The sequence below is a fragment of the Oncorhynchus keta genome, chromosome 1 (genome assembly GCF_023373465.1).
Source record: "Oncorhynchus keta strain PuntledgeMale-10-30-2019 chromosome 1, Oket_V2, whole genome shotgun sequence".
NCBI lineage: Eukaryota > Metazoa > Chordata > Actinopteri > Salmoniformes > Salmonidae > Oncorhynchus > Oncorhynchus keta.
Window position 1 is genome coordinate 48563748 of NC_068421.1, and position 18785 is coordinate 48582532.

Genomic DNA, 18785 nt, shown 5'->3' on the forward strand with positions numbered 1-18785 from the left:
TTTCAAATTGTTGGTACAAGTTTGTTTACATCCCTGTTAATGAGCATTTTTCCATTGCCAAGATAATCCAGCCACCTGACAGGTGTGGCATATCAAGAAACTGATTAAACAGCATGATCATTACCAGTGGCTTAACTTTTTTAGAAGTGGGGTGTCAACTGGCGACTGGTCTGGTGGTTCTCCCTCAGAAGTTTTTGGAGCATCTTAAGTTAATTTCCTGCATTTCTACTTGAGCTGACCCTGACAAAAAATTATCTTGGTCGACCAAGAGCAGTCTTCTTTTGACCAACCAAATTTTAAAACTTGTATTTATCCATATATAGAAACACCCTATGTGTTTTAATAAAATCAACTAGGCTATAAAGTGCATTCGGAAAGTATTCAGACTCGACTTTTTCCACATTTTGTTACGTTACAGCCTTATTCTAAAATTGATCCATCATAAAACTTCTTGATGAAGAACACACTTCATTAAATCACTGTAGCTTTGTGCCTTGATCACAAACCTCTTGAAATGGATGGAAGGCCTCAGCATTCTGTTGACAGTGTCTTTATTGAAGTGGAATTCAATTGAATACAGGCATGTGTGAGCATAAGATGTTTACAAGACATCAAATAAAAAGGCAACAGGACTCAACATAGAACAGTTCAAGTCATATTTAAAAAAACTATTTTTACTTGTAGAACGTCCTACGTACAGTACAATATGACGTGAAACCAAATACATGTTGCAAGACCTATCCACCAATGGTATCATGCATTTCAAAGAAGTGGTATGTGATGGCTCTAGATTAGCCAAATGAAGTATACAGCAGGCTGCTTGTAGCAGTGTAGAGGCAGGTACTACCTGAACAAAACTGTTTCTCCCCACCCCCTCTGCTTGTATTACACGACTGCTGAGAGGTTACCCATAACATTGGGCAAACACACAGCAAACCTATCCTCCTTTGGCTGAATGCATAACCGGTTTGGCTTAATTTTGTCTGTGCAGGTCAACGTAACATATCAGTCGCATCAAAATCATACTCTGAGATGAGCGACTGGCTCCCGGATCTCAGGGTAGAGACCGATTGTCAAAACCCAGTTCCCATGGCCAATCGTTTTTATATATTCACATGGAAAAGGTCAGTTCAATCGATTTTATAAAAGGCTGCTGTATAGTACTTTGATTTAGATATTTCTATACAGCAGAAATATATACAATATAACATATTTTTTTGCTTCCCCAGACTACAGATATACAGGCTACAAAATAATCAATGTTTTAAGATGTTAATTATGGTGATCTATACATTATTTATATACTCAATGCATTCCTTCACAGTTTGTCAAGCATGCTCGTGCACACGAGAGCATCGAGCCCTTTCTCACAGTGAATAGAGTATAACCCTCGTCGGAGGATGTCTGCAGAAAACCACCCCATACTGACAAACCAGAGTAAAATACAGTCTACTGTACGGCAACATTCCTGTGAAATCAACGCAGTTTAGCCCAAAACACATGACGACACCATCTGCACATTGTCCCACCCTTCAGTAATCAGGTAAAAAATACAACAAATGGAGAATTAAGGTGATTTGCATTCTAAACTTGGAGGGAGATAACAGAGATGTAAAAATGAAACAAGTCCTCTTGACCACGCCACCAGCGTGAGTCTCTGCAACCCCATAGGGTGAGTGGGAGAGAGGGGCGGGGGACCGGCCACCTGTCTGTCAACTCAGGCCAACCAATTAGGCGCGGACCGGGTCGTGTCGTCGTCAGGACGAGGCTCCTGCAGCTGCACCACTGTCTCCACGGTGACCTCGCTGTCGTCGCTGGTGTCCAGGTGGTCGTCTTCATACTCGGAGGACTCCTGATCGGGCTCGGAACGTGAGGCGCCCGACATGGTGCCAAAAGAGTGGCCGCTGTTGGAGACCAGGGAGCGCAGCAGCGGGGTGCTCTCTGACACCTCGTTCTCATCGGGCCCGCTGTCGCCCTCCTCCGAATCGGAGTCTGAGTCGCCCGCAGAGGGGACCACCTTCTGCTTGCACACAGGACACGTCTTCCTGGTCTTGGTCAGCCAGGGGTCCACACACTTGTTGTGGTAAGCTGGAGGGAGGGAGAGGACAGGGAAAAAGGTCATGACACTCACAATCATAGGCAGCATGTAGGTTTTTTCTAGGGTTGTAAATCAAAGGTACAACACACAAGGTAATCCTAAGGGTGTGCTTGTTATCTACTGACTATATAAGGGTGGACAATTTTGATTAGGTTTGGCTACAACACCTGGATAGGGTAATGGGGAATTTCAAAGGCAAACCTAGCTTAATGTATTAGAATACTAGGATTTAAGCGTAATAGGTTTACAAATAGGGGATTGTGGACATTTCAGGAAATAATGCTTTAAAACCAGCAATTTTCAACAAGAAAATGGCATTTAGTCTATTTAACTTCTACATTACCAGTACTGTATACAGTATTAGTATAGCTTGACAGTGTCCAGAAGCTACGGCGGTTTTCTAAGAACACTAGCGGTCAGGCCAGCTGCATATTAGATGCAGCAAAGTGAGCTGGAGCCAAATAGATGATTTTCTGGGATGATACAGACAGGCATGGTTCAAGGAACAGCACAGGGTGCAGTAGAGCCCTCCAGGCTGTCTCCCACTGAGACATCAACACATGACCTGTTGTTTTATACTACATTGCCAAAAGTATGTGGACACCTGCTCATTCCAAAATCATGGGCATTAATATGGAGTTAGTCCCCCCTTTGCTGCCTCCACTATTTCCACTAGATGTTGGAAAACATTGCTGCGGGGACTTGCTTCCATTTAGCCATGCACATTAGTGAGGTTGGGCACTGATGTTGGGCGATTATGCCTGGCTCGAAGTCGGCGTTCCAATTGATCCCAAAGGTGTACGATGGGGTAGAGGTCAGGGCTCTGTGCAGGCCAGTCAAGTTCTTCCACACCAATCTCGACAAACCATTTCTGTATGGACCTTGCTTTGTGCACATGGGGATTGTCATGCTGAAACAGGATAGGGCCTTACCCAAACTGTTGCTGCCAAGTTGTAAGCACAGTATGCTGTAGCGTTAAGATTTCTCTTCACTGGAACTAAATGGGCCTAGCCCAAACCATGAAAAACAGCCCAAGACCATTATTCCTCCTCCACAAAACTTTATAGTTGGCACTATGCATTTCCACTTCACAATAACAGCACTTACAGTTGACCGGGGCAGCTCTAGCAAGGCAGAAATTTGAAGAACATACTTGTTAGAAAGGTGGCATTCTATGACGATGCCACATTGAAAGTCACTGAGCTCTTCAGTAAGGCCATTTTTACTGCCAATGTTTGTCTATGGAGATTGCATGCCTGTGTGCTTGATTTTATACACCTGTCAGCAATGGGTGTGGATGAAATAGCTGAATCCACTCATTTGAATGGGTGTTCACATACTTTTGTGTATCTAGAGCAGTGTTTCCCAAATCTAGTCTTCCAACAGCACACTTTTTTTTTGTAGCCCTGGACAAAAACACCCGATTCAACTCATTGAGGACTTAGTGATTAGTTGACTCATTTAAATTAGGTGTGCTTGTCTGGGGCTACAACAAAAATGTGTACTTTTGGGGGTACTTGTGAGGACTAGAGTTGGAAAACACTGATCTAGAGGACTGCAGTGGAGGAGCATTGGTGGCAAGTCGATGGGTTTAGGGTAGTAGGTTGTTGTGTGTGTGTCAGGAGGGGGTAGAGGGCATGGCAGGCCAAGCCTCACCGTGAGAGCAGGGCAGGACCCGGAGCTTGTCTCCCTCCTCGTACTCATCCAGGCATATGGCACACACATCGTAGGCGTCCCCTAGGTACAAAAGAAACACGGTTCAATGGTAGAACAAAATACAGAAAAGTCCTCTTAATAAAGACATTTTAATTTACTCAATTGTGTAGCCCGTATTTATTTAAATGACGAGCTGAGTCAAACTACTGTCAACTGAGTGCCTTGCAAAAGTATTCACCCCCTTGGCATTTTTCATATTTTGTTGCATTACAACCTGTAATTTACATTTCATGTAATGGACATACACAAAATAGTCCAAATTGGTGAAGTGAAAAAAATGACTTGCTTCAAAAAAATTCAAAACAAATTAAGTGGTATATATATATATATATATATATATATTCACCCCTTTTGCTATGAAGCCCCTAAATAAGATCTGGTGCAACCAATTACCTTCACAACTCATATAATTATTTAAATAATGTCCACCTGTGTGCAATCTAAGTGTCACATGAAAGGCCAAAGAATCTGCAACACCATTAAGCGAGGGGCACCACCAAGCAAGTGGCACCATGAAGACCAAGGAGCTCTCTAAACAGGTCAGGGACAAAGTTGTTGTGGAGAAGTACAGATCAGGGTTGGGTTATAAAAAAATATCAGAACTTTGAACATCCCACGGAGCACCAATAAATCGATCCTATTAAAAAATGGAAAGAATATGGCACCACAACAAACCTGCCAAGAGAGGGCCACCCTTAAAAAATAAAAGAGAGTCGCACACTCTAGGAGCTCAGATGCAAAAATATGTATGTCCAATGTTTCGACAGACAAGCTGTCTTCATCAGGGTATAATGATAAACACTGTGGGATGACTCATTTATATAGTGTCAAAAGACACACACAGGTGTCTGTAATCATGGCTGGGTGTGGCCTGATATCATTGGTTAATTCTCATACAAAAAACATAACTGGATAGCGTATGATCATAGATCAAATTTGGCTACATAAGCCTACAAACATTTACAATAGCAAAATCACAAGAATGGCTTCAGATCAAAGTCTACGTTGAGACCGAAGGGAGCAAGGGTCCTTAAATTAAAGATCCAGGCAGCCTCTCGTTTTAACAATCAATTGTCGAGGTCACCCCCTCTCTAAGGGAGGCATGACATGTTCGATGCCAATATAACGTAGAGACGAAATCGAGTGGTTTTCTTCCAAAAAGTGGGCCGCAACTGGGTCGAGTTTTTGCACCTAATGGTGTTACGATGCTCCGAGATACGTACTTTTAATTGGCTCTTTATTTTACCCACATCATTTTTACCAGAAGGTCAAGTTATAAGATAAATAACTGCCTTAGTGGAGCACGTGATAACACCTTTGATTGGGGTCTGTTTCCCTGTTTGGGGGTGTTTGAATGATCTACATTTATAAGTGCCATTGCATTGACCACAGCCATTACATTTGTAGTTTCCATCCAGTAGGGGTGCAAATAGATGTTGTGCAGCGATATCTTGGGGTGGTAAATCAGAGTTTACCAATTGATCACTGAGGTTTCTGCCCCGCGAGAATACGACCAAGGGAAGGTCGGAAAACACATTACCGATACTATCATAGGATCTTAGAATGTGCCAATGTTTGTGAACGATTCCCTTAATTTGTTCCGAGCACTTTGAATAGTAGGTAGTTAGAATGCAAGAATGCTTATTTTTGCGAGACTGACCTTGAAAAAGGTCATGTTTTGTTTTGAATTTTCTCAATGCCAGTATTAATCTGACCATTTTTATACCCCCTCTCCTTGAATTTTCTTTGCGTCTCAGCCATATTTCTTTCGAAATCTGATTGTTTTTTTTTACAAATTCTTTTGATTCGATAGAATTGGCTGTAGGGCAAACTGTTTTTTAAGGGAAGTGGATGACAACTATCAGCCCTCCACTAAATGTTACGATTAGTAGGTTTCCTGTAAAGATCAGTGTATAGAACATTATCTTCACACAAGATCAAAAGATCAAGAAAACTGATTTGACGTGTATCAGATTGAGAGAGGGCAACCCACCAAAACTCACAGACCAGGCAAGGAGGGCATTAATCAGAGAGGCAACAAAGAGACCAAAGATAACCCTGAAGGAGTTGCAAAGCTCCACAGCGGAGATTGGAGTATCTGTCGATAGGACCACTTTAAGCCGTACACTCCACAGAGCTGGGCTTTAAAGAAGAGTGGCCAGAAAAAGCATATGGAAGGAGGTAATCTGGTTAGATGAGACTAAAATGTAGCTTTTTGGGAATCAAGGAAAACGCTATGTCTGGCGTAAACCCAACACCTCATCACTCCGAGAACACCATCCCCACAGTGAAGAGTGATGGTGGCAGCATCATGCTGTGGGGATGTTTTTCATCAGCAGGGACTGGGAAACTGGTCAGAATTTAAGGAATGATGAATGCCGCTAAATACAGGGAAATTCTTGAGGGAAACCTGTTTCAGTCTTCAAGAGATTTGAGACTGGGACGGAGGTTCACCTTCCAGCAGGACAATGACCCTAAGCATACTGCTAAAGCAACACTTGAGTGGTTGAAGGGGAAACATTTAAATGTCTTGGAATGGCCTAGTCAAAGCCCACACCTCAATCCAATTGAGAATCTGTGGTATGACTTAAAGATTGCTGTACACCAGCGGAACCCATCCAACTTGAAGGAGCTGGAGCAGTTTTGCCTCGAAGAATGGGCAAAAATCAGTGGCTAGATGTGCCAAGCTTATAGAGACTTGCAGCTGTAATTGCTGCAAAAGGTGGGTGAATAGTTATGCATGCTCAAGTTCAGTTTTTTTGTCTTGTTTGTTTCACAATAAAAAATATTTATCTTCTTCAAAGTGGTAGGCATGTTATGTAAATCAAATGATACAAACCCCCCAAAAATCAAATTTAATTCCAGGTTGTCAGGCAACAAAATAGGAAAAGTGCCAAGGGGGTGAATACTTTTGCAAGCCACTGTAACTCCGCTTTCAAGTCATTTCCCTACATTTGTTTCGGACTAAGTTCTCACTCTTTCTAAAATTCCACTCCAAGCACATTCCCGCCATGTATGTGGCTACCAAACTGGGCCAAACCTTAACTGACTTGCCTAGTTAAATAAAGGTAAAAAAACAAACAAATGCACTCCCTTTCAAATTCCACAGCATTCTTTCTTGCCCCTTCCCTTGTGGGGAGGACGAGGTGCTGTGCTGTGGAGGGTGCCGGATATGTGGGCCAGTGTTTATTTAAGCTTTAAATGAGCATGTTTTGCTGCTCCTCAGTACCCGTGCCAGGATTGCATGTAACCGTATAAGGATGGGGAGTCATGTCCACCCCCCCCTTCACTAAAGTCACAGACTCAATCTCTCCCTGTTTTTTACTTGTCTCTGCCCCTCTCTCTTTCCTCTGTCTCGTGCTCTCTTTTTCTCAGGCTGTCTTTGTTGCCTTTCTCCAACTTTCTTTTTTCTCTCTGTCTGTCATTGTCACTTCTTGTCTTTATCCATTTCTCCCTCTCTCTCCTCCTCTCTCTGTCCGAACTTGAACCCAGTGCTGGACAGGGGGGAAGAGAAAGGGAGCATTTATAAAGGCATGGCTCCAGCACAAACTCAGAAAATGCTGAACTGTGGCACTGGGCTGTCCTGAGTGAAGTTGAGCACGAAGCAGAAAAATACTTTGACACCACAAACTCAAAGGGTGTGTACACTGCTTAGTAAGACATACGGAATAGCACAAAGGCACATTCACTAACAGTGACATCTAAGACCTGTTCCTCACTTGTCCCGAGAAGTTCTCCAGTATAACTCAATTTAACAACCTGATATAGCCAAGTAAGCAAAAACACAAGTATCATACACTACATGACCAAAGGTATGTGGACACCTGCTCGTCGAACATCTCATTCCAAAATCATGGCATTAATATGGAGTTGGTCCATCCTTTGCTGCTATAACAGCCTCCGCTCTTCTGGGAAGGCTTTTCATGTCGGAAACATTGCTGCAGGGGACTTGCTTCCATTCAGCCACAAGAGCATTAGTGAGGTCGGACACTGATTTTGAGCGATTAAGCCTGGCTCGCAGTCGGCTTTCCAATTCATCCCAAAGGTGTTTGATGGAGTTGAGGTCATGACTCTGCGCAGGCCAGTCAAGTTCTTCTACAGCAATCTTGACAAACCATTTCTGTATGGAGCTCGCTTTGTGCATGCACTGGGGCATTGTCATTCTGAAACAGGGAAGGGCCTTCCCCAAACTGTTGCCACAAAGTTGGAAGACCAGAATTGTCTAGAATGTCATTGTATGTTGTCGCATTAAGATCATGAAAAATAGCCCCAGACCATTATTCCTTCTCCACCAAACTTTACAGTTGGCACTATGCATTGGGGCAGGTATCTGATTTGTCGTTTCCACTGCTCCAGAGTCCAATGGTGGCAAGCTTTACACCACTCCAGCCGAAGCTTGGCATCACGAATGGTGATCTTATTCTTGTGTGCGGCTGCTCGGCCATGGAAACCCAGTTCTTGTGCTGATGTTGCTTCCAGAGGCAGTTTGAAACTCGGTAGTGTGTGCTGCAACCGAGGACAGGCGATTTTTATGTTCTACGTGCTTCAGCACTCGGGGGTCCCGCTGTGAGCTTGCGTGGCCTACCACATCGCAGCTGAACCATTGTTGCTCCTAGATGTTTCCACTTCACAATAACAGCACTTACAGTTGTCCAGGGCAGCACTAGTAGAGCAGAAATTTTACAGACTGACTTATTGGAAAAGTGTCATCCTATGACGGTGCCATTTTGAAAGTCACTGAGCACTTGTTTGTCTATGGAGATTGCATGGCGGAGTGCTCAATTTTATACACCTGTCAGTAATGGGTGTGGCTGAAATAGCAGAATCCACTAATTTGAAGGGGGTGTCCACATGCATATATCATTTTTTAAACGTGTGTTCTTTACTATTCCATTGAGATTATTAATTAACCTTTTCCGTTCTTAATTTTCTGATTTCTAAATTACATTACTACGAGAGCCTTATTAGATTTTATAATCTTCCAGTCAAATGCCCATATCAAGCAGTTCAAGTTTTTTTGTGTTTGTTGGTCAGAGAGAAGCACGGCAGCAGAATTCTCTGGTTGAGCAGAATTCACGGTCTGGTCATCTCTTTTCATGAAAGCATGGAATTAAACTACTCAGGCTGATCAAAGGAGCTGGTGTGGGCACCTTAATCACTAACTCCATTTCCTGGAACTTTCTACTGGGCAAAGTTAGTAATGACATTACTAATTATTATTATTACCTCACATACATCACGTCAACAAATGTCGGAACAGACCATGCATGACCATGTCATCTGAGAATGAAAAAACTGTTCTTACACAGCAGCATAAAACTAATTATTGAAGAATTTTCATCCAACCTTCAACCATGTTTGTAAGATTCTATCTTTAGACAATAATGTTAATCAAACTCTATATGGTTTGATTGGCTGGTTATTATCCCATTATCGCTGATTGCGAGAGACTCTTTTCAACACTACCCTTATCTGACATCGTTGTTGAAGTGGCCCCTAAGGGCCTTTGGGGACCAGTATTTTAAAAAGAGCCAGAATGTCAATGAATTGCTACAGTCAGCCAGCCGGCATTCCTGGATCTCAGGAGGAATCACGCTCCCTTACTAAACTAATCAGAGCGAGGAGACAAGAGTGTGTGTGATGCGTACAGATCTGCACAGCTACCTACAGCTAGAGCCAACATGGCTGTGGTAAGGCTACTTGCTGTGATCTGTGACGAGAAAGGACTGTATCACAATACTCCTGCCTCACTGTTCACACAGTGTCAGAGCCTCCGCAGCTGCTTTCACTCTGTGTGACTGTGTGTGTACTCAGCCCAGGGCTGGAACAGAGCAGAGGGAGGGGAGGAGCACACACAGTGACTCATCAGTCGGAGAGCCCTGGGGAGAGACGGGAGGGCAGGGGTCAGAGGGAGAGCCCGGTCCATCTCATAAACGGGGCGATGGGGTACCATCTTAGGTTCAGTGGTTTTAGAGGGTGAACTGGAGCAAGGGAAAATTAATCTCCCTGGCTTCCTCTGTTTCTCTCTTTCTCTGGAACTGCTGGCTTTGAGGTTTCTGTGTCTGCTCTCCGTCTGGTGGCGAAACCACACACACAGCTGGGCCCCTCAGTCTTAACCAGAGCCAGAAAGCCAGACAAAAAGCGCACAGTCACATGGTAAGCTTACAGTTCATTCGGGAAGTATTCAGACCCCTTCCACTTTTCCACTTTTTGTTACGTTACAGCCGCATTCTAAAATGGATTCAATCATTTTTCTTCCCTCATCAATCTACACACAATACCCCATATTGACTAAGCAAAAATAGTAACAAAATGTGGAAAAAGTCAAGGTCTGAATACTTTCCGAATGCACTGTATATGAGGCTAACTTCATGTGGATTATGCAAGGGCTAGCAACAAGGCTGCAACAAAGTCAAAAACATAATTCCACTTTGACATTATGGGGTATTGTTTGTAACACAACAAAATGTGGAAAAAGTCAAAGGTTGTGAATACTTTCTGAAGGCACGGTAATACTCCTCAGACTGGTATTGTGTGCTAATTACGCTGCTATTGTACATTGCTTTGAGATAGGTACACTAAGCCTATTCAGACCCCCCCGTTCCTGCCAAATTCCTCATTAGCGCTGCAGGCTAGAAGCACCACACCTCAACGCACAGACAATACGGTAGGCCGGCTAATCAGCTAGCATCTCCCCCATGTCATCCCCCTGCCCAGAGAAGCCTGCATCGCTCAATTAAGGGAATGAATACACGCTTTATTCACACCACCAGAGATATAATTGCATCAGCACACACTGCACTCCTCTGGGATTAGCCTAGAGTTGTGACGAGTCCATAAAACCAAGCCTAGAATGACAGGGATAACAACTAAAAGGCCTAGTGCGCTAACACTACAATGTGATACCATTAGATTAGCATTAGCATCGCTAACACTGCTGATAATAACACAACTAACCTACAGCCAGAGGACATAGAGGCCAGTGTAGAGAGAAGTTGCTTCTAATTGTCTGTGACTTGTAGGCACTTCTGGGAGATGATGCGATTAAACCATTGTGGCGCATGGTTCCCATCTTCGTGTAACATTTTTCAGTGGGCACAGACTGGTTCCAATCCAAAGCCCTTAGTGACAGGCCTTCTCTTTCAATTGTCCATGCACATATGTAGACAAGCACACACAGTGCCAGTGAAGACCAGGCATCCACTTACTGTAGGTTCAGTTAAAAACCAGACTCAGCATCAGGTTTAGCTGAGGATGGTGACTATAAGGGCACCATTCCCACACACACACACTGACCCCTGGTTACGGGCACCCTGCCCAAACACAGCCCGCCGGGAGAATAGACAAGTGGAAGAGAGTGAGGTCATGGAGAGGGAAGCAGCAGACAGAAGCACTCAGCTTTGCCTTGCTGCGGTCACACAGTGGTGTTAGAGACAGCTAAAAATACCCTGGGCTGGAGAACGTGAGCTCTGAGTTCTGCATAAAAGGTATAAAAAGAGGTCCGTTCGTGTTGGCACACTGTAAACAATTAGCGCAGAACGAGTCCAACGAGTGATCTAAAAGGTGGCTCCGTGATTCACGCTTGTCATCGCCCACCCCATGTAGAGAGATGTATGGGACGACTGCAAGACTCAGCCTCGGACGAGTGTGTATCTGGGATGCCATTCCATCCCGGAACACAGCACTGTCAGCCTAGCTATCCAGCTACCTCACCTTCCATGTTGAAATGGTGCCAAGCTGGCAAACTCGCTCCAGCCTATTAGGATCAACTAACAAGGTTTGGTATACTCCCCCTCAGGCCTAACAGGCCAATCAAAAAGCAAGGAAATGCTCAGATCATTGCTTTAAATGATAAATTGTCCAATCTCGGTCATTGACTACACTTCCTCCCCTTACCTACCAGTACTTATTCACTCTCCATAAGACGGCGAGGTACAGGCCTCCCGGACTCCCCACAGGCCTATTCCACGCAATGCAAGCAGAGATCCGGTGTGCAGGGCTTAAAGGGTGATTAGGTAGAGCTTTGGTGTCCCCGCTTGGTATCGCCAAACAGTCTGACAGAGCCATCATCCTGACCAACCTGCCCTCTAAATACACCTCTGCTGTCTTCAACCAGGATCTCAGCAATCACTGCCTCATTGCCTTGGGTCCGCTGTCAAACGACCACCCCTCATCACTGTCAAACGCTCCCTAAAACACGTCAGCGAGCAGGCCTTTCTAATCGACCTGGCCCGGGTATCCTGGATAGCTGATGTTCTGAAAGAGCTGCAAAATCTGGACCCCGACAAATCAGCTGGGCTAAACAATCTGGACACTTTCTTTCTAAAAAATGATCCGCCATAATTGTTGCAACCCCTATTACTAGCCTGTTCAACCTCCCTTTCGTATCATCTGAGATCCCTAAAGATTGGAAAGCTGCCGCGGTCATCCCCCTCTTCAAAGGGGGAGACATTCTAGACCTATATCTATCCTACCCTTGCCTTTCTAAAACCTTCGAAAGCCAAGTTAAGAAACAGATCACTGACCATTTCTAATCCCACCGTACCTTCTCCGATATGCAATCTGGTTTCAGAGCTGGTCATGGGTGCACCTCAGCCACGCTCAAGGTCCTAAATGATATCATAACCACCATCGATAAAATACAACACTGTGCAGCTGTCTTCATCAACCTGGCCAAGGCTTTTGACTCTGTTAATCACCGCATTCTTATTGGCAGACTCAACAGCCTTGGTTTCTCAAATGACTGCCTCGCCTGGTTCACCAACTACTTCTCAGATAGAGTTCCGCGTGTCAAATTGGAGGGCCTGTTGTCCGGACCTCTGGCAGTCTCTATGGGGGTGCCACAGGGTTCAATTCTCAGGCCGACTCTTTTCTCTGTATCCATCAATGATGTCTCTCTTGCTACTGGTGATTCTCTGATCCACCATTCTGTATACTTCTGGCCCCAGACGAGCTTCAATGCCATACAGTACTACTTCCGTGGCCTCCAACTGTTCTTAAAAGCAAGTAAAACTAAATGCATGCTCTTCAACCGATCGCTGCCCACACACGCCCGTCTAGCATCACTACTCTGGACGGTTCTGACTTAGAATATGTGGACAACTACAAACACCTAGGTGTCTGGTTAGACTGTAAACTCTCCTTCCAGACTCACATTAAGCATCTCCAATCCAAAATTAAATCGAAAATCGGCTCCCTATTTCACCACAAAGTATCCTTCACCCATGCTGCCAAACATATCCTCGTAAAGCTGACTATCTTACCGATCCTTAACTTTGGCGATGTCATTTACAAAATAGCCTCCAACACTCTACTCAGCAAATTGGATGTAGTCTATCACAGTGCCATCCGCTTTGTCACCAAAGCCCCTTATACTACCCACCACTGCGACCAGTATGCTCTCGTTGGCTGGTCTTCGCTTCATATTCATCGCCAAACCCACTGGCTCCAGGTCATCTATAAGTCTTTGCTTAGTAAAGCGCTGCCTTATCTCAGCTCACTGGTCACCATAGCAGCACCCACCCGTAGCACGCGCTCCAGCAGGTATATTTCACTGGTCAATGCCACTGTCAGCCAGAGAAATATACTGAGAAGGATTATCACCACAGCAAGCAATGTACTTGGAGTCAAACAGACAGGCCTGGATAAGATCTTTAAGGTCAGTGCCCTCCGCAAGGATCACAAAATCATTTTAGACCCAAGCCACCCCCTGTACCCGGACTTTGAACTACTCCCCCCTGGACGCAGGTATAAGGCACCCCTCAGCAGGAAAAACAGAACTAGACAATAATTTGTGCCAGGTGTGATATCCCTTCTAAATAGCTCGGGCTCATGTTCCTATCGACTCAGTAAGGCCAGCAGGCTAGTCTTTAAACAAATATATATATATTGGTATGTAACTGTTATGAAAATTGTAGTGTCAATTTTGTTTTGTATTTAAATGGCACTTTAAACGTGTACATGACACTGCAACAACATTTCCCCATGGGGACAATAAAGTAAGTAAGTAAAGTAAGTATCTCCTCATTGGCCGCCTTTTCTTCCAGTTATCTGCTGCCAATGACTGGAACGAATTGCAAAAAAAAAATCGCTGAAGCTGGAGTCTTAGATCTCACTCACTAACTTCAAGCATCAGCTGTCAGAGCAGCTTACCGATCATTGCATCTGTAAATAGCCCACCCAACTACCTTATCCCCATATTGTTATTTATTTTTATGCTCCTTTGCTTCCCAGTATCTCTACTTGCACATTCATCTTCTGCACATCTATCCCTCCAGTGTTTAATTGCTAAATTGTAATTATTTTGCCAATATGGCCTATTTATTGCCTTACCTCCTTAATCTTATGACATCTGCACACACTGTATGGAGATTTTTCTATTGTGTTATTGGCTGTACGTTTGTTTATCCCATGTGTAACTCTGTGCTGGTTAAATAAAGGTGAAATAAAAATAAATAAAAAGAGCAAGCAGGAACACAGAGGGATGGAGTTACGTTGCAGCCGTATTCTACAATGGATTAAATATTTTTTCCCCTCAATCTACACACAATCCCCCTTACTGACAAAGCAAAAACAGGTTTATAGAATTTCTATGCAAATTTATAACAAATAAAAAACTGAAATATCACATTTACATAAGTATTCAGACCCTTTACTCAGTACTTTGTTTAAGCACCGTTGGCAGCGATTACAGCCTTGAGTCTTCTTGGGTATGATGCTACAAGCTTGGCACACCTGTAGTTGGTGAGTTTCTCCCATTCTTCTCTGGAGATCCTCTCAAGCTCTGTCAGGTTGAATGGGGAGCGTCGCTGCACAGCAATTTTCAGGTCTCTCCAGAGATGTTCGATCGGGTTCAAGTCCGGGCTCTGGCTGGGCCACTCAAGGACATTCAGAGACTTGTCCCGAAGCCACTCGTGCATTGTCTTGGCTGTGTGCTTAGAGTTGTTGTCCTGATGGAAGGTAAAACCTTCGCCCCAGTCTGAGGTCCTGAGCGCTCTGGTAAGGGTTTTTATCAAGGATCTCTCTGTACTTTGCTACGTTCATCTTTCCCTCGATCCTGACTAGTCTCGCAGTCCCTGCCGCTGAAAAACATCCCCACAGCATGATGCTGCCACCACCATGCTTAACCGTAGGGATGGTGTCAGGTTTCCTCCAGATGTGACGCTTGGCATTCGGGCCAAAGAGTTGAGTCTTGGTTTCATCAGACCAGAGAATCTTGTTTCTCATGATCTGAGAGTCCTTTAGGTGCATTTTTGGCAAACTCCAAGCGGGCTGTTATGTGCCTTTTACTGAGGAGTGGCTTCTGTCTGGCCACTCTACCATAAAGGCCTGATTGGTGGAGTGCTACAGAGATGGTTGTCCTTCTGGAAGGTTCTTCCATCTCCACAGAGGAACTCCGGAGCTCTGTCAGTGTGACCATCTGGTTCTTGGTTACCTCCCTGACCACGGCTGTCCAGTTTGGCCGTCCAGCCAGCTCTAGGAAGAGTCTTGGAGGTTCCAAATGAATTCTATTTAAGAATGATGGAGGTCACTATGTTCTTTGGGATCTTCAATGCGGCATACATTTTTTGGTACCCTTCCCTAGATCTGTGCCTCGACATAATCCTGTCTCGGAGCACTACGTACAATTCCTTCGACCTCATGGCTTGGTTTTTGCTCTGACATGCACTGTCAACTGTGAGACCTTATATAGACAGGTGTGTGCCTTTCCAAATCATGTCCAGTCAATTCAATTTACCACAGCTGGACTCCAAGTTGTAGAAACATCTCAAGGATGATCAATGGAAACAGGATGCACTTGAGCTCAATTTCGAGTCTAATAGCAATAGGTCTGAATACTTATGTAAATAAGGTATCTGTTTTAAGTTAATACATTTGAAAAATTGTTGAAAACCCAGTTTTCACTTCGTCATTATGGGGTATTGTGTGTAGATTGATGAGGGAAGAAAACGATGTAAAGAATTTTAGAATAAGGCTGTGGCAAAAGGGAAGGGGTCTGAATTCTTTCCGAATGCACTGTATATCAAACATTTTTCAAATGTACTTAAAGATCCATTATTAGCATGTTTTAACCACTCCTATAAAATGGTACTATAAGTATCTCAGCAAGAAGGTCTGATTTCACTATTTACTGAAACAGGACCCATTTGCTAATAAGTATGAAGATCCAGTCCAACTAAAAAACTGGAGGCCCCTTTACACTTCAGTGTTGTGATGCAAAATCCTAGAAAAATGCATAGCACATAGAATTAAAAAGGTGTTGTTGGAGATAATTCATCCTGATCAGACAGGTTTTTTACATGGATGATACATTGGAGATAATATAAGACAAATACTGGAAACAATAGAACACCATGAAAACTTGAGAAACCAGAGCTGTGTTTTCGAATACCCATACTGACATTTCAGACCGTTTCGCTCTCGGAGAGCACACTGGACGCTCGAGCCGAGGAGTAGGGTTGATTTACAGTAGGGCTGCCTTACAACGGCAGTCAAGCACCGAAGCTAATGTTGGCTAGCATGCTAGCTACTTCCAGACACAAATGAGACCACTCTGACCATGTTACTAGCCCTAGCAGAGCTGGTTAGGCAGTTTTCATGTTATCCAGAGCGTTGGTGACTGTAACTGTGCTGCTGAATTGTAGGTTTTTTCTAACATTTACTGGCACCAGCCATATTCAACAGGTTAAATTAAATGAATTATTCTGCGCTCTGGTACACTCAGAGAGAGTGCTTTGAAATCGGAGTATATAGCCAGAGCAAATTTACAAAAGCACCAGCATGTACATTGAGAACGCACAACGACTATACAATTTAGCTAAGCTCGGAATGACGGGAATAATCAAGTCAATAAACATTTGGTAGTTAAGTTAGCCTATAGTTAATATACTGGCAAATTGGATGTATAAGTAGGGAGCTAGCTAACATACCGGTACATACTGTTGTAATGATATGCTATGTGGTTCATAAGGACAGCGTAGCTAACAAATTGTCAGCCAACATAACATGTAAGGTAACTTATTTGAAAAGTCATTACTTTATTACATTGCTCAACATTTTCTAAACATTTGTCATAATTAGTTAAAGCAATGCATTTCTATCCGATCTTGTTGGACTTCGGCTGCATATTTTCCGCCATTTTCTTCAAATCTGAAAAAGATGAAGCCAAGATGAAGCCATGCCCATTTCCTGAAGAACTGCATTATGGGCCCTATGTACGGAAAGAGTGTCCTCTGCGTGTATACTTCATATTTTGTTAAATTTAGTACGTCATCCGGAACTTTTGGCATACTAACTATATCATACTATGACCAAAAAGCATGCTATAAACTCAATTTATGCCACAAATAGTACGGTTAGTATGAGGATTCGAACACAGCTCAGTATTCATAGTAGATTTTGAAAAGGCAAGAATTGATATATTCAGGGATGCAAACTAGTCACCTTTCGGCGAAATTCATCGTTTTGAATCCAAAACAGGTGACCTACGTGATTCGTGTATATCCGACGAGAAAAGTTTGGGCGGGGAGACTACTGGCTGTATGCGAACTAGTGATGTGCATTTGGAGCAATACTGGCTGTATCCAAGGCTCAGCCAAATCGTTCACATAACAGAATGCAGCATGAGACTGAAGAGAGAAGAGAATGGCTAGTTACAGCATCAGCGCGTGCTCTGGAAAGACAGCGGGAGAGTTGAAAGGCAGTTTACCAGTTAACTTACAGCAGCGCGTCCCCTGAACGATATCGAAGAGTTAGGTGATAAGCCTGACCACGGAAACTGGGGTGAGCTAGCTAACGTTACAACATCAGATGAGCTAACGTTAGTAACCTAACCAATTCGTTATAATATTAACTGGTAACGTTATACGACTCCTTGCCATTCCTCAAGTTGTCACTTTACAGTGTGTGGTTAACTTTCAGAATGAGAGAATTAGGTGAAAATGAGATGTTGCTTTTAAACAAGTGTAGCTGGAGCAGGTCCTGGCTTAAGCTGGATGCCACTAGGTGAACGGAGCACCACACACTTTCCCTATTTCTCACTTTTTCAATACAGTGGATACAAAAGGGTTACGTTAGGTGTACTCGCTGCCTGAAAGAGCAATTATGCCAACAAAGGGTATCATGCTCTGCTGGCACATTGTAGAACAGATGTCCACAGGCAGAAATTGTACAATGCAGTGTCGCCCAAAGATATTGCTTTTGTTGTGTTGAACTTGACAGTAACAAGTGTGTGAGTGAGAGGGGATTATTACATTTTTTACTCAATAAAACGTTATTTTTTTGCACACATGTAGCCTTGTACACTTGATCAATGTCTACTATAGTGGCCACTATAATGATTATATTTCTACTTAAGATATTTTTTTCCCAAGTGCAATATTTAGATGTGTGTGGTAACAAGTGTTCTATTATAAAGGCTGTCACATGGCTAACTGCAATATTAGTGAATTGTTTTTTTCTCTAGGCTTGAGTGTCATTTAGTAAAGCCTAGGCAACAAATAACATTGGACTGCTTTCTTTACATTTGTTTAGCTGTGAGTTAGGTTCACATTAACCACTTTTTATTTACAGACAGAGACTGATCATTTATATCAAATTCTTTGTTTAATTAGTTAAAACCTGCTTTTCCCCTTGGAGGGATTTTTATTTTTACATGTTTCAGTGCAAAAAAAATATGCCACCTTTTTTGCCCTCAACAGTTTTCACCCCTGTATATAAATGTCTGGAATTTTTTAATTTAGGAGAATCTCTTATACAATGGCTTAAAGTTATGTATAGTAACCCCAGGTGTAAAATAATAAATAATGTCTACTTCTCAGAAAGTAATAAACTGTCGAGGAGTAAAACAAGGTTGTCCACTGTCGGCGTATCTATTTATTATGGTCATCGGAATGTTAGCTATTAAAATCAGATCCAACAATATAGAGGGGCTAGAAATCCAGGGCTTAAAAACCAAGGTGTCATAGTACGC

The 18785-nt window shown here is 43.3% G+C and overlaps 1 protein-coding gene across 3 annotated transcripts in view; it reads right to left on the reverse strand.

The window, feature by feature from the left end:
- Positions 1 to 534: 534 nt before the first annotated feature.
- Positions 535 to 18785, reverse strand: part of LOC118386819 (E3 ubiquitin-protein ligase RNF13-like) — an 82361-nt gene continuing 64110 nt past the window's right edge. For all 3 annotated transcript variants that reach the window (XM_035774687.2, XM_035774696.2, XM_052526546.1), the window contains 2 exons: positions 3755 to 3835; positions 535 to 2088 (listed from right to left, as the gene is read on the reverse strand). In XM_035774687.2, the coding sequence (XP_035630580.1) occupies positions 1718 to 2088; positions 3755 to 3835 (452 nt within the window). In that variant the 3' untranslated portion in view covers positions 535 to 1717. The remainder of the gene's footprint in view (positions 2089 to 3754; positions 3836 to 18785) is intronic.